The sequence below is a fragment of the Plectrocnemia conspersa genome, unplaced genomic scaffold, assembly GCF_051122295.1.
Source record: "Plectrocnemia conspersa isolate PC_06_02 unplaced genomic scaffold, ASM5112229v1 ptg000014l, whole genome shotgun sequence".
Classification (NCBI taxonomy): domain Eukaryota; kingdom Metazoa; phylum Arthropoda; class Insecta; order Trichoptera; family Polycentropodidae; genus Plectrocnemia; species Plectrocnemia conspersa.
The window spans coordinates 9413183-9431112 of NW_028277178.1; the positions used below are offsets into that span (position 1 = coordinate 9413183).

At 29.3% G+C, this 17930-nt stretch overlaps 1 protein-coding gene across 1 annotated transcript in view; it reads right to left on the reverse strand.

Moving 5' to 3' along the window:
- LOC148226159 (uncharacterized) overlaps positions 1 to 17930 on the reverse strand; it is a 156593-nt gene that overhangs the window by 123465 nt on the left and 15198 nt on the right. The window contains exon 2 of the mRNA XM_088203831.1: positions 8852 to 9040. Within this exon, the coding sequence (XP_088059957.1) occupies positions 8852 to 8929 (78 nt within the window). The 5' untranslated portion in view covers positions 8930 to 9040. The remainder of the gene's footprint in view (positions 1 to 8851; positions 9041 to 17930) is intronic.

Genomic DNA, 17930 nt, shown 5'->3' on the forward strand with positions numbered 1-17930 from the left:
TTTTTAATTAAAAAATAATAATAAACAACTCTTTCACCCAGCGAGAGGGTCTCATTTTAATAAAATTTTGTATGAAATCCATTCAGACTCTTCTGCATTACAATCACAATAGCTCCCGCGGAACTACCTTTGTGTACAAAATATACATACATTGTATAGATTTGGAAAAACTCCATTGTTTATACTTTTCCTTTGGGGAACAGGGGAGAGCACTTCTATACATCCGCTCAATCTTCCTCTCCTTTTTGTGCCTCGATTCTTTTGAAGACCGTATTCAAACCAATTGAAATAAAAATATCGGTGCAATCTCGCTTACAGTCGTTCCAGATCGATACGCTTTGTATGCGATGGGGGATAGATAATTTTGCGGGATTAATCGGAGCGTGCTGACTTTTTTTCGGGCGATAGTGAACACAATAGGTAGAAAGCTCGTTGGAAAAGCGATATTTTTTGTACCCATAAAAAATGTATTGAATGTGAAGAAAATGTTGAGAAACGCTGCTTTTTGGTGCAGCTGTTCGGATGAATTACTATGAAGTTCACGCAGACCATTCGGACAGGGTGTTGCAATACCGACAATATAACTGCAACTGAGTTGAATACGAATGACTATATATTAAACCTTTATGCAAATTCTGCAAACTTTTATATATTACATATATAAAAATACCATATATTATACTTAACAACATGCTTAGATTATTCAGAAACTATGTACTTCTCTTAAAATTAACACCCTGCAATTGGATGTTGCTCTAGCAGTAATATAAATTTAGCTAGGTTTGAAACAGAAAATAAAAAACTACTACTTGTTTGTGTGATATTTTATTTTATTACCTTTGCTAAGTAATTGCATGTGATTCCCTACCCAGATACTCGTAGCTTACATTAAATAGGTCAATATGTAGTGCCTGCGTATTAAGGAGTCGGCTGGCCACAGCTATAGGCGAGTCGGGAAATGCAGACATCCTAGCCCCAACGGCCATCAAAAAAAGACGCAATCGTGATTCTCGAAGATGTTCTGGAACCCAAAACTGGAATTCCTCGAGAATAACTGGATTGTCGACAGCGCCCTTCAATAATTTTAAGAAATGCTTAGTGACATACAAGTTTCTGTGAGAACTCAGCGAATCGTATCGCTGAGAGACCATGGAAGAGGCCATTGGAACGCGGCCAACCAATAATCAATTCACACTTGAACATTTACTTCGAAGTTCAATGCATTCGAACATCAAAAACCCTCAAACTTTGACTGCACCTAAGAGAAGACAAACTTAATTTCAGACCAGCGAAGATCGGAGAAACTGCCGCTTCTCTCTTTGCATCCACTAGTACAGCTCGACGTCCGCAATCCAAAGTTCAACCCGCATCAAAATCGCCTGCAGCCTACGGACGCGACTACAGACGAAATTTCTCAATTGTTGGGAAACATATTTAATATTTAACAACAAACTTTGTCATAACAAAAAACACATAAGGAAAAAGAGAGTATAACCATAATTTTCACTAGCGTCTATTATATAGTACATATGTCGAAATTATTGTATCTACTTGCATGTCTTAAAAGGTACAAGAGTTTAGTTTTTATGCTGCGGCAATAGATAATTATTGATGGCTTTTAAATTTGTGTGGTTATTGTGCAATACTGGGTGTCCTGCGTAATTTTAATATTCACTGATGACGCCAAACCTATCGTCATTTGCAAGATCTCTCTATTATTAATAAAAAAAAATTGAATATTATTTCCGGGTTTTTTAATTCATAATTACAACCTTCACTGCTTTTTAAAAATAAGATTTTTGCAAGAAAAGTGTGCGTTGAATGCTACATTATTAAAATAGCGCAAAATACACCACACACAATGGAAGCAAAATACAAAGCGAAAAATTAAAAATCATCTGAGAAAATATCTGTGAAAGTTAAAGCATGCACTACTTTTTACGATAATGCACCCAATTCCCATTTAAAGACAATGAGTTTATACCATTTATTTTTTGACTTCTACTTAGCTTAAACATATACAACTGTGTGTAAAAGATAAATAACAGAATATAGAAAAAGTTAATAATTTAGTTTACCAAACAATGAGAAATAAAAATATCAAATAATATTTACACCTGTTCTAAAATGACTTTCCCAAAACTCTGTAACTTGCTGCATCAAATTAAAACAAATACATTATACTCATAAAAAATAATGTAGCAAAACTATAATACATATATTTTCATTAGAATAGCGTACGTTTGGTGCAGTGGTATCAACATGTTACACGGTGTGCGCCTTGTAACAATATTTTTTATTGCTTTTCGGTATTTCTCTTATTTACCAAAGCAAACATAAAAGTATTACATACAAATACGTATATGCTGCAGAGAACGTAAGTTAAGTACGTTTTTACTACCGCCTCTTTGCGAATGTTTCTGTTTGTTCACTTCGCTCAGAGCGAATTTAGATAAATGGCCCCCCCTTAAGCATGTTCTCGCGGTCTCGTTCGCCTCTTTCCATCTCTTCAGATTATAAATTTTCGGCCGAAGAAAATGAATTTATTAAACGGAATAAATTTAATTGTGAGCGACATCTTTGTTCCGCGGGAGGGGCAGGCAGGGAAAAAATTCGTATTCAACGCCACCGAAGGAGATTAACGAACTTATTCGGTCGGCAATACTTATAACTCAAAGAGATGGATGTGATGGGAATATTATTAATATTTTGGATCAAGTCTCAGATTCGAACTCCCTCTTGCTCATGAATATTATAATCTGACGTAATAACTGATACCAATTATGCTGCTGAATATGAATAAATTAATATTTGTTTGACGCGGGTGATTTGTATTTGAAGCGAATCTCATATAATAGATATTTTACTTTGTTATATTATATAATAAATCATAAAAATAGTTTTTAATATAAAATATATTTTATATTTTTTCACTATCCCCATGCATAATGAAAAAATAATATATGATTAAATATAATATATATTTATTGTATATGTTACAGTGAATGTGTAATTCCAGTAAAATTATATTAGAATACATTTCACTACGTATATTTCTACTAGTTAACATATAATTTATCTGACAGGTGATAGTGAATTTATATGCTTCTTCATTTATTATAATATCTATAAAACACAATTTGACGTTTCAACTGTCAAATTGTGGTTTATAGATAAGGTGAAAATGTATTAGGGTATGATTTCACTGAAACAGTTAGTGAAATAATATTTATACTAGCGTTAATAAACCAAATGATTAAAAAATAGATTTAACAAGAAAGTTTACTTTTTTTAATCAGAAACGTTAAAGGATTTTATGGTTTAGCATAAAAAAGCATCTTTCTTTCAATTAGTATTTATTAAAAAAATAATATAAAAAATAGAATCATGAGTCACAACATTTTTTTCCTAATTCACAGATAACGATTATAAAATATTATAAGAATTATGGCACTATAACGGTAATAAATTAATATTTCGATCACTATAACGATTATAAGATGTAATAAAGATTAAATTTATTAATAACTGCTAAAAAAAATATTCGCAACACAATTATGACAACCCTCGGTGTGCCGTTAGACAAAAGACTAAATAAAATGCATAATATAGAATTAATATATATTACTGTTCAAGCGCAAATTAATATAATATTAATATAGTAGACGCTTAGTAAAAATACAAACAAATATAGCTAGCCATCTCATTCTAGTTTCACTACAAACACGGATTTAGACGAACGCATGTAAATATATATGCGTTTGGCACTGACGGCCTGACAATACAACGCATGTATACATGTGCATGGCGTTGAACAGGTTAAAAAAAATATTTTTTCCAAAAATATTTAATTTTATTTTCGAAGCATTTTTAATTTTACATACATTTTTTAATACAATGTCATTAAACAAAAACGGACTTTAGATCAAAATAAATTTTATTAATATTATTATTTAATTCAGATCAATAACTATAGATAAGTAATACTTTGATTTTTTTAATCTCACATAAAAATGATTAATCAGTATCCATTAACAGTTTCAAATCACTTGCATAAAAATTGTGAACCATACTTAAACATATAAAGTAAAAAAAATGTAACCAATAGAGATCAAACCCTAGATCGATTGCGAATCTACAGTTATGCATTTATATAAGCTAAAAATAATCAATTACACTGTCTGGTTCCGCTCCAAATCATCGAGATAGGTCAAATAACTGAGGATTAGAAGGAAGGGTAAATTTCTCTACAATTCTCCATGATACATAAGAAAAGAACACTGCTATACTGAATCACTTAATTATAACTTGACACAAAACTACCACTTTGCTTCTGACTTGGAACAAAGAGAGAGCAGCTAAACTCGCATCATACAGAGCTACGTTGAATTGATCGAAAGAACCCTCAGAAGTTAAAATTTATTTTAAGCACGATGACAATATAGCAAATAAACATATGTATATAATTATTGTACATATTGTACAGCTACTTTTTAAATTATTAGAATTTAAAAATAATCTATTAAGAACTTCAATTCATATGCATTAAAAAGTTTATAAATATGCATAATATAAAAACATAATTTAATTTAAAGTTAATGGTTAGGTGTAGGAATATAACATTTTAAAAGCTTGTAGGTTTAAAAATAATGCTATTACCTAAAACATTATATATTGCTCCATCCTGTATTTTTTACTTCCTTTGTATTTTAAATACATATTTGTTCTACGAAATTGCCACTGAATTAATGAAGCTTTTGAGGTGCTACGTATTATGTAGGTATGTGTATTTTTTTGTTGCTTCAAAAAAGTTGCCTCAAAAAAGCTTGCCTTACAAAGGAGTAAAATTTCCAATAAAAACTTATTAATGACGAAAAACACTCAACGAACATTATGTGGCAAAAACTCGTTTTTTTAAATATATTTTTATTAAAAATATTTTCTTTTATTAAATAACTTATAGCTGAGCTGCTTTATTGCTATCATAAAAAAACATCATGACTTAGACCTATATTTTTTAAATTTATAAGATCTAATAATAAAATTATAATATATGTTTCCCTAAAGCTTTTGGCACACCTTATACACTTTTAAGCATAGCGGAACGAACTTAATTATGTCGAAGATAGGAGAAATGCCGTTGTTTGTGCGAGACTGGGCGTCGCGGCGCCAGCACGCAATATGATGATTAATCAAGGTCGAATAGTTTCAAGGACCTTTGTGGAAAATCAATGAAAACCTTTTCAGACACTCGACTTTGCCTGTGGGAATTTATAATGGCGTAAAAATACACAAAAAACCTGTCATAAATCAAACATTGACGCTTCGTTATCGCGATTTGTATCAAAACCCCAAACGACATTGTTTCGAACAAAATAAAATAAAACGTCATATTTCATTATTATTTTGTACAAGCAAATGGCTTTCAAAACATTTAAAATGAATTCAAAGCAACAACAGCATTGTTCATTTATCTGGCTTTATAAAAAAATTGAGTGTACACGTTAACAAGTATTTTTCCCCTCCACGGACGTAATTGCTTTGCTTGAAAATCGTTAAATTTTTATTTAAATATACACTAATAAAGTTTTGATTTATATTTTATTTGCGAAAAGGACAGTAAAAATATTACACGCAATAAAAGCAGACATACGATCATTTTTCACAGAATGTGACTGGAAACGCTAAGGTTCAAATACGTGTTCGTATATTTATATGTGTGTGTGTGTTTACACAGAACCGTCTCGAGGATTCTTGGCGCCCTAGAACTACGAAAAACCACTCATACAAAAATAATGCTAAATAATTTCTTAGTGATTATATGCCGACATATACGTTAACATTTATTTTCCTCATAAATAACAAACGAGAGCTTAAATTATATGATGGTAACTATTAATTTCACTTTGTGAATAATTAAATTTCTTTGCTCTTAAATTTATTATATATCCTACCATTGTTAGTATAATATATATTAATTGAATATTTAAACACGACTTTGTATAAATAAATATTAATTAATGCATTAAAAACGTTCATTGTATAGACGTATTTTTGTCTAATTAGACTCTGTTAGTTCTCCCTTATCAACGTGAATGTATTATGTATAGGTACATATGGTGTGTTAACCCCTAGATCAGATTATCTAGGGATTAAAGTAGCGTAACTAAGAGAACAAGTCCAAACAGAAACGCCTAAAGTTTAAGCAGAATTAAGGGAACGAATAGTAAGCCTTTAAATATTTCGTACAAGATAAAAAATAGCTACGCTAAATACATTACACATTTAATATATAATTTATTATTAATAGGGATTAATTTATTAACAACCCTAGAGTGCGGATTTTCGCAGATTACACCACATTCGCTAAACTCGCTACATGCATAATTTATAAAAGCGACGCGTTTAATTCTAGACGCTTTACGTATTCATACAGATATTATCATATTAAGTAAAATCATAATATAAGCCAGTAGTGATGATTTAAATGTAGATTTCCGAAAAAATGTATATGTTCTAAATATTGATAATCCCTATGAATGGTAAAAGAGTCACGATTCGGTGTATAGGGGTCCGAGTAAACAAGAAGAGACCCAAAGTGGAACAAGAGAGGAAAACTTGGGTCCACAGAAATTAATCCGCAGCAACGCAACTTTGAGTGGATGACAAAAACTTTAAATTAATTTTAATCTTTTTGGACATTTTTCTGACAGAGCACTCAAGTCATCGTTCGAAAGTTAAGAAATAAAAAATATGTATTTGTCATAAAATAAAAACTTACTATTATAAATAATATTTTATATACATTTCAAACATATGTTTTAGTTTAATAACAAATACCAACTTTATAGCAAAATATAAAAAATCTGGCATTACATTAACAATTATTCGATAATCAATAATTCTACAGTATAATAAATCAGTAACAAAAACACTTAAGTGCAAAACTATGCAACATTTCAGCGCTGTACTTAATTGTAAGTTGGAGAAGTTCTAGACAGACAGACTGACAAATGGATAGCTTTTATCGTATTTTTTTTATGAAATTTTCTCATCATTTTTACAATATAAACTATTTAACTTAATCCAAATACAGCGTACAACTTAATTTTTGCGACAAATGTAAACTAATTTTATTTATAAATCGTTTTATTAGGAATTAAAAAAAAAAAAATTTTTTTAACATATGATTAATTCATCGACAGCCTTTAAACGTACAATTTAAGTGTTTATTTTTTAAGGGTATCCATAAATTAACCAAATATTTAAAATATATAATCGATTTGTCAAATTACAGTTAAATAGCTTAATCTGTTTTAAAGTTGATTATGAAAAATTATAACAGGGACAATTTAAATGAGCAATATATAAACTAATTGTTCCATAAAGCGAATTGTTTGTGCATTACTGTTGAACAGATTTGCTGCGAGGAAGCACAGTAAACAACTTATAAATAACTCTCAACGCAGATTATCGAAGAAAAAAGATAGATTGCTAGATTTATTTTACATAAATGCACAAACAAATTATTTTATGGAATACAATTCTCTGAATCAGATCATCCGTTTGCGAACAAATGCAGTTTTACTGATACTAAGATGTGAAATTTTAAATAAATTGCTTGTGTCATTTTAACTAGTTGAGTAAGTAAAATTATATTTATATTCAAGTGAAAATATAACTTCCCTGGTAATACAAATTTACTATAAAATATCAATACATATGTACCTCATGATTATAAATTAAATCTGAAGATTTTGTCTTTACGAAAGCTCTAGAAGATCTAGAAAAAAACATTTTAAGAATAACAAAACACATCGAGTGAAAATCTGGATATGATTTATAAGTAAAGCGCCTAATAAAATGTTCCATAAAACATAATATTATTATATTTTTTACTATCAAAATCAATTACAATATATTAACATTATTGATTTTTGCCTTGAACTTGCACCACAAATTGTTCAAAACCTTGCTCAAATCAAATATATAAAAAAAAAGGATCAAACTTTTAAAGTAAATATCCATTTCGTATTTTTTATAATTCAATAACAAATATACATTGTTAAAACTCTAATATTTTATTTATATGTCAAAATATAATTATTGATTAAAATAAAATATATTTGGGTTATAAATAACTATAATTCGACAATTCATTATTTTTAAGAAGTGGTCTCACGAAAAAAAAAATTTACATAAAAATCACATATTAAATTTACACGTGTGTATAAAATTACGTTAAATAAAAAATCAAACATGAACATAGGCTGTAATACAAAACCTAAATCTAAATAATAATATTCATTTTGTAACAGCACATTTTTGACTAAAAAAGTCTGAAGAAACTGTTATTCTAAAGATAAAATATAGTTAAAACGCTATATTAGTCGTTTTGATTAAATTATAGATTTAGTTACTCCTATATTTTTTAATTTTAATTTACTATGTTGATTACATTATTTAAGGTTATGTTTCGTGTTACTCGAATTTATCGCAGTGATTTGTCAATTATTTATATTTATTTATAAGCAAATAAGTTTTAAATTGTTTTTATGTATATATACTTCACATAAATTCTAAGACAATTAATTAATATATTAGAATAGTATAAAAGCTTGACAAGTTTGACATAAAAACTTTTGAAATTCAATACACCATTGAAATTAATTCACAGAATCATAAAAAAGTTTACAATTAGCATCATTTCAAAAACATGACCACGAAATTTCGATTATAAACTTTATTCTCAGTGTTTGTTTTTATTTACTTGTCAAAGGGGGCGTAGTCGGAAGTTTCAAAAGGGTAAAGAAAGTTAAAAGTGTAATGTTTTAATTTAAGTTTTACTTACAGCTCTGGATTCTGCTTCTCCAGATAGGTAGACCGCCGCGAAGGCGGTCCAAAAAAACAGCGCTTTCGTCGTAGCCATGTCGCGGCGGGAGCAGCGTAGAGGCTCGTAGAGGTCCGTAGAGCGCGGAGGCCGCGGCTCGTCTGACTACGCTACGCCGTAGAAACGATGCACGCTACCAAAACATGCGCCCTACATATGCCAGAATGACATCATAACAACTTTTAAATATTAATTTATAACTCGATTAAAAATATTGCATGTTTAACTACTGTAAAACACAAGAGAATATTAAAATAATAATAAAATTCAATAAATGTACTAAAAAGAAACTATTATTATATAATACAAATTATGTAGTTATATAAACTAATAAACATATCGTGCAATTATAAAAATTGCTAATTTAAAAGATATAAAATCTATGCGATATGGAAAAAATAATTTTGGAATCCCCTTATTTCCGAAAAAAACTACCTCGACCACACTCATTATAGAACATCGCCCGTTCGTTCTCAAAGCAGAAATATGATAAGTGAATCAAAATACATTATTTCAATACATTTCATGTAATTATTAGCATTATTTATATATACATATACTATTGATTAAGCGGACTACCCATGCTTGAAATTATTTTTATATATTTAATTTTTAATTAATTTTTAATTTATAAATCAGTTAATATCACAGATTAATACTTGTTCGATTATGGAGAAAGATCCTTCCGACATGAAAATATATGTATCAGATTCTGAAGCGACTAAGGCAAGTGAAATGCTTGAAAAATGTCCATCGGAAAAAACATCAAGAAGTGGTTTAATTACAAATTGGATTTTTAATGCTTGAATAATGCGGATATCGTTGATAAGCATGTTGTCATAAAAATAACATATGTATATACTATATACACATAATAAATTATTTTTATTATTTATATCCACAAATATTCGTAAGGTCGTATGTAATATGTATAAAAACTCTAATTATGAGCTACTTTAGATCATGAAAATTGTCTTTTCTGGTCCTCTACAAAAATATTTTAACCTAATTCTTGGAATCACGTTTTGAAGATAATAATTAAAGTAAATTCGCTAATGTCGATGACGGCTTTAAAGTTAAAAAAGGTTTCCAATTACTCAAAATGCTTCCAAAAATATTATTGAAAATCAGCGATATTGAAAATAGAGTGAAAAAATTTGTGGCAATATTTAAAATATTATCTACTTAAAATTATGTTATCTATAAAAATACGATTAAAACAAGCAGAGAAAATCAGTAGTCGTTATATAATGCCGAAGCAATTTTCATTTTTAAAATCAAGTATTTAAAAACACTAATAGATTTGTGGGGTTTCAATAATTAATTATAAGATCCCAGAAACAACTATAATTTTCAACAATAAAATTAAAATATGATCGTAACTAAAATACACTACAAATTTTGGAGCTACTCGAATTGCATCGTCCAGAATCTTCGAAATCTTTATCAGTTAAACAAAGACAATGAAACAGCAGGTACACGATGTGATACAATTTTATACATATTATGAGATATAGATTTTTATATATAAAATTATAATAACGGTATAGTTAAATAGCAACCATGAAATTCCGAGATTGAAATTTAGGCTCTACAATTTAGTTACTACTCATGTGGAAAAATTTGGTTCATTTTCATCAACTTCGTATTTTTACTTTTCGAATATCCCTCGTTTATTCATATTTCAGTAAAAAATAGTCAATAAGTAAGTGGTTTCTCCTGCAGCGTCATACGTGCAACTATTTGACGGTATTGTGTAGTGCGGTTTCTGAAAGTTTGCGAAAGTTTCATCTAACTAAGTATTTGAAACGTTCGATGCGAATATAGTTTTGCCATTGGATTAATAGACATGGCAGGAAATCGATTAAAATTATAACCGCTAATCCAAACATGTCAAAACTCGCACGCGCAGCTTATGGCAAACTAAACTTGGCACGGAAAAACTAGAATTCTAATGAAACTTTTTCATGTATGTGATGAATTGTGTATAAAACCACTACAAGGAGTGGCAGATAAAACGGATAAATAATATTGTAAAATTAGATTAAATGTCTAGTGTGTCACTGCGTATTTCACATTTTATTTTATCAGTCTCATTTATGTTTCGTTATTCAATATATTTTTATTCCCTTGGTACTATGTGGTACTATTTCTTATTCATAGTTAATTTTGGTTTTCCCTTTTAGTTATATTTACAAAATAAGATATTCATTTTTTTGGGCAAAATCAATTAAATGTAATTAGAATTTATCACAAAAAAATATTATATATTTCGCTATTATTTATTTACAATTTAATAAAAATACTAAAAATATATAGGGTGGTGCAAAAAATAAATAGATAAAAAATATATAATTATAAGATATTGATATTTATAAATGGTTTGTAACGTTTCTCGTCAATAAAAATAATCCCTCAGATGTTTCTCGTAACAAACCTTAACTGCTACACTATTTAGTGAATTGCATTATTTAAATTTATTTAATTTGAAAATTTTGCACCCTAATAAAAGTAACGTAGCAATGAATCACCCCTCTTAGAATCGAACAAAATGGAACTAAAAAAAATTAAGCCGTTTTATATCAATGAAAATCCCTCGAAGCGTATGCGGGATATTTGATTCCGCGTTTTACCATTCGCGGCGTTCCAATGTACTTTATACACCCCACCTATAAAAATCAACCTTTTTATCACTCGCAGTCACACACACACATAAGTAAGTACACACGTGCCGTTATGCGGGTCGTAAATTACGTTTCGACGAGTGTGTAGGCAAAAAAATCACAGGTGAACGGCGCCGATTTGACGTTGATTCAGGCGCCGGAACCGCCCTTAAATTGGCCTAATTGATATTTGATGTGTGTGACTGGTTTTGAATTCGGAATCTGACGTTCTAAAGGCATATCTGCTGTATTCCATGAATTACTTCACGCCTATGTGGTGGTTAGACATATCTACATATTTCAAGTCGAAATTCAAATCTATAATTAAATCCAAAGCTTACAAGAAAGAGGAAGATGGGTATGTCGTGTGACTCTGGTATATTATTTAACAGATACCGCCTCTTCGATGGTTCTAAAAATTTTATATTATGCTATTTTTAATCGTAGCAATGCAGAAATCAAAATAATGATCTTGGTCAAAAAATTAAGTAAAAACTATGCCAAAAAAAATATCAAATAACAATATAAAAGTAAAATATAATATATATTATTACTTGTACAGTAACTTACTTTTTACACTACACATATTATCATTCAATAGCAATTTAGAACTTCTAGTCCTGATAGTATAATTATCGTAAACATTCATTTTAATTATGTATATTAATAAGAACTTTGTTAAATAATTTAAAAGATCGTTAAAAAAATTGCGCACTATTAATCTATTTTTCCATAAAGTGAAGTTGATTTTTTTCTGTTTCATTAAAATCATATCTAATTTTATTTAAACTGTTTCACTATAATTGAAGGGATCCTGTCATAGTGAGATTTTACATATAAAATTATGTATATATTTGATTCAAATGTGAGATGTATTTTATTTATTTCTTTCTTAAAAGTAATATCAAAGAATCAGCGAAAATTTAAATTTTTTCTTTTAGAAAAAACCTACGTGGGAACGGTTTTTATTTTATCGTTACTTTGTTTTATCGATTTTTTTTATATATGCGTTGCGCTGTTTTGTCGTGACATTATTTTGTCGCTGCGCTGTTTTGTCAGACCTATTTTGTCTGGCGTCTTTTTGACGGAACAACATGTTTAATATTTACTTTACACCAGAATAATATATAAATATTTGTGAAAATAATTTTAACAAAAGCATCCATCACGACGCAATTTAAACAACAAATTCCGGAGCTGCAGGTGCATAAAAAAAAATTTAGCACCCTAAAATGAGTGCATAAAAAAATCAGGTAGCAAAATCATCCTTTTGTATATAGACGCATTATCTAAATTGAATAAACATTTTGTTATTTATTTACGCAATTTTTTTATATAATAAAATTTTTGATGTTCATATTATAATTGGTTGCTTAGAATCATCTCGGCAACCAATTATAATATGAACATCGAAAGCAAGGGTAAGGCAGGAGGGATTTCGGTATTTTTTTAATTGGTAAAAATAGATTCGCGTCAGTGATTTAATAAATACCAATCATCAATTCAATAAGGTTTAGTCTAATCATTTGAACAAGCAGTACAAGTACAGTTTCAGTTACTGAACCAATACCACGACGATTAAGTTTTTTTTCAGACCGAATACCTAATGAAGAAGCAAATAAGCAACGATAAATCGACAACAGCACTAAGTGAAATATTTAAATTTAATTTTTTTATAAATTGTAGTATCAGTAATTTGACAAGTGGATTAAGTGCAGCAAAATTAATAAATAATAAATTCAGTTTCGTGTGGTTATTTAAAAAAAAAATCTAGAAAAAATAGTTTCGAATCTATCCCAAAAATATTTTTTAAGATATGTAATCTCAGTATAATCATATTCTACTAGCGAAAATATAATTTAATTGATAGGCGCTAATATTCTACTCTAAAATGAAGCTTAATTTGACAGCTGCGAAACATTCATTTGCTGTTCAAACCCAAACCTAACCTAGTGAGAGCTCTAAAACTAAATATAATTTAAAACTTTTTTTAGTTCTAAAATGAAGCTTAATTTGACAGTCTAAAATGAAGCTTAATTTGACAGTTGCGAAACATCCATTTGCTGTTCAAACCCAAACCTAACCTAGTGAGAGTTCTAAAACTAAATATAATTTAAATCTTTTTTTAGTTCTAAAATGAAGCTTAATTTGACAGTCTAAAATGAAGCTTAATTTGACAGTTGCGAAACATCCATTTGCTGTTCAAACCCAAACCTAACCTAGTGAGAGTTCTAAAACTAAATATAATTTAAAACTTTTTTTAGTTTAAGTCCATATTAAAAACTAAGCCAAGTTATCTCTCAGGAGAAATAAGCGGAAGAAGAAGTACAGATAGATATCGCATCTCACATATTGCTCCATAGTTTGTCTAAATGTTTAAAAAATATTATAGCTATCCTTACCGATATTACTATGGACTTCTAATATAGGAGGGTTGATCAAAGTATATTCAAACCGAATTTTGGTCAATAAGAGAGCGCAAAAACAATTATCATTTCTCAGAAGGCAAAAATTCACGTGAAAAGCAATAAAATCGTGCCAACGCCGACGACAGCATGATTTTATTGCTTTTGACATGGATTTTTGACTTCTGAGAAGGGATAATTGTTTTTTGTGCTTTCCTATTGGACAAAATTCGATTTAGATGTACTTTCTTCATTTCTCACTCAGATTTCTGTTATAAAAAGTCTTAATATAAACGGTTAATAATCGAGTGTTTTCATCGAAATAGGCTGATTTTATTGCTTTTGACCTGAACTGCAAATTAACTATATGGCAACACTGAGCAGCAAAAAAAACATGACTTATTATCAAGTAAATATTATGAGTTGATATTTTTAATAATTTTTAAGGCCTAAATAAAATATTTTGCATTAAATATAATTTTAGCAAATATGTCGCAACGGTGTCTTTTTTATATTTGTAGTATAAAAAGAGCTAACTTGTACTTATTATTATTTATTTAAAAAGTATTTAAAGATGTTAAAATAAATATTCATCATGAGGCCCGGAATCATTGTTTTCGCAGCGCCCAGGTTCAAGCTCAGTGGCCTTGTATTTATAAGAATATATAAATTACTCTAAATGCTAAATGCTTGTTTATTTAAATGGCAGCTATATACCACTAATACATATAAAAATAAAATAATTTAAATTTATTTATAGCCAGTTTAAAACCAAAATTATTTTTTACTATATTTTCTGTTCATTTAGTGCGACTTTAAAACAAAAATTCCCATTGAATCATACTTTTTTTAGAACATACTAATATCATAATCATTGCTCGAGTTTATGTATCAAAATATCGTGAAAGAATTCTCAGAAAAAATATATCGTTAAATATATTTCAAATACCTGTCTTGCGCAAATTTCAAAACCAATTTTCCGGTTGTTAATTCTCGATTAAGTTCCGTAAGATACTTTGATTATATAGCATAATTAAAAGTTAAATGCCTAATATGTAAATGAGAACCTATACATTAAATTACAAAATTAACTTTATTTCTGTGAAATAATTATGTAGATCTATATTCCGCTCCATATTTTGCATCTATTATATATAATAGATTGTCTGTAAGGTTCTCTCATCGTTGATTTTTCAAAGATATTACTTTAATAATAGCTGCGGCGAGAGGTAATTTAATAGCTATATAAATCAGATTTCCCATAACTCAAAATGGGACAATAAAATAATGATGAGGCATACAGTTTCCTTAGAGATGGATCGATATCCCAATTTCTCGATACTTGATACTACGTATAACTTATTAATAAATATGGCAAAATGAAACTATATATTATAATAGGCGGGGTTTCAACACATTTTCAGTTTGTAATTCAATGCTGATGCGAAATAAACAAGTTCTAAAAACAGAACTGTTATTTATGATTTGTAAATATACATTTCAATAATCAAATGAATCAAACCTTAGTGAAGAATCCCTCTATTTTTTAAGTATAAAGAAATATTAGTACATAAAACTTTGCTACCTACTTAATTATTGAGGCGAATGTAATACATTTTTTCGTGTGAGATGTCTTACACAAAATCCAATATTTACAGGTAGATGATCGATTTAAGCTTTGATTCAAACTCTGGCAACGCTCTTAATGGGCTTAATTGATATTTGATGTATGCGACGCGTATCCCGCATTAATTCCAGCTCCATACCCAAAAGCAATAATTGATTTAGCGAATATGAAATTTCACAACTTAATAATCTCGCAGCAAAGGCGATTAGTTGGGGCGCGTACTACGCCCACCACGCGATACCTCCATCCGCCCAGATTGAGTTATCCCTAATTGAATCGAGGGCTAATCGAGTGTCTGATAAAAAAAACTCATAGTTTCTAATGTGTTTTTCACATTTTATCGAGAGATGAACACCGTTCCAGGGGTTAATAATCTTGAACTTTTCTTTAATGATCAACAACTGTGATTTATTTTTATATCGAGAGATCAGAGTAGGGCCACAAGTCTTAATATATAAAGACAATCAAACAGAGTTTGTAAATACAGCTCTAAAATAATATACGAGTATACTAGCAGTTATTGTTACATAACACAAACCAAATTAGTCGCTTAATTCTTGCTAATTGTTTGATAAGAAGTAATTTTTGCAGTATAGTCCAAGAAACGACCGTCATGTTTAGTTGCGTGTTTTTATTTGCCGTTATTTAATTTTTATACATCATAAATGCTAAAAGAACGCTATAAAAGTTAAGGTCACAATGAAAATATACTTATATTGTATTCGCAATAACTTAATAGGACTACATCATTTAACGAATTAATTGTTCGCGTCACGTTATTAAAATTACATTTGACACAATAAATATTGAACATACACCTACATACATGACCAGTCCAAGAACTGGAAGTAACCAACAAAATCTGCTCAAGAAGACATCGCTGAAGTTTTTTAACTGGCTGGTGTACTATTTTTGGAAAAATATAAGTCACACATTCAATCAAAACAGTTCTAAAACTCACTAAGTCGTGGTTTTCAAATAAACTTAAATAATTCAATAGGATTAGTAGCACCGGGATTGAATACGTGAAGATTGGACAGAAGTTAATTTACATGACAAATTTAACTTTTACAGAAAAAGATTTTTTTTCAGTCTATAAACCATATGTTCAAAAAAGGCGTCCTTAAGAGAAATCACCATATGAAAACACATAAAAAACGAAAACAATTACTTTTATAACTTCAAAGCATATTTAAAAATACTGTATTGCTTAACAGCTATTTTTCCAATTTTGTGACAAGAAAAATCTTGACACAAGTGTTGGGCTTTGAGGCCAAAAGGGTTGACTTTGCAGCTAAAATAGACGCCGAAAAAGTTGGTAACAGATTATTTTATAAGCATATATTAATTAACACATATATATAAAAATTTAGCTGTCGCTTTCTGGTCGTGAGTCGGAGAATTTTTAGCGGAGTGTCGGGCTAAATTATTATCGGCTGTGATCCATCGTGATGTGTTCATGTTATACCGCTTTACATTTTAATTTGAATGATACCGGTAAAATCTACTTGGGGACAAAAATCGATCATTGATACTAACTCTTTTTCACAACAAAATCTCTTATAAACTTTTATCTCGGTAAAAACTCTTTATCACAACAAGCTAATCTCTTAATTGGGAATAGAAGAGTGGTTCAATTGATGTGGTTTAGCCCATCAAACGCATAGAGTAAAATACATATAAAGGCCACAACTCTAAGATATTGTAATAAATACGTTTATTTTTTAATACACATAAAATACGAAAATGAGATATTTCTTTAAAAATAATTAATTTTATAAAAATGTATTTTGTTAATCATTAATGCGAGATAAAAGCTTAACATTAAAATTCGAAAATTGATATGACTTACAAATTCATTAGAGAAAGTAACTGCGTATGATTAATTTATATTTACCTAAAGTTTTCAGTGCTCTATAAATACATTTGACTTCGATCTTAGCATGAACTTAATTAACATTATTTATACAACATTTTGAAAACTTAACAATGTTTTCTTAAATGGCAATTAGGAACGTACCATGCTAAATCTGCCAATTTCCAATCTATTCTGACGGCCCTTGTCTAATCATGGGGGGCTGAAATGTCGCGGTTATCTGGGAGTAATCCCGGATCGGGTCGAAGCGCTCTCTCGACCGTGGGATGTCAATAAACATCATCCCCTTGAGAACGTTTCAAATGTGTGCGCAAACTTGCCATGTTTACCCACTAATTTAATATTTAAACAATGAACTATTCTCAAATAGCTTTGAGTAAATCAGAAATGTGATCCACATTATTAATAACATTTTGAAATTTGATCGTAGATCATACGTACGTTTTGAATGTACACTGAGCCATAGTTA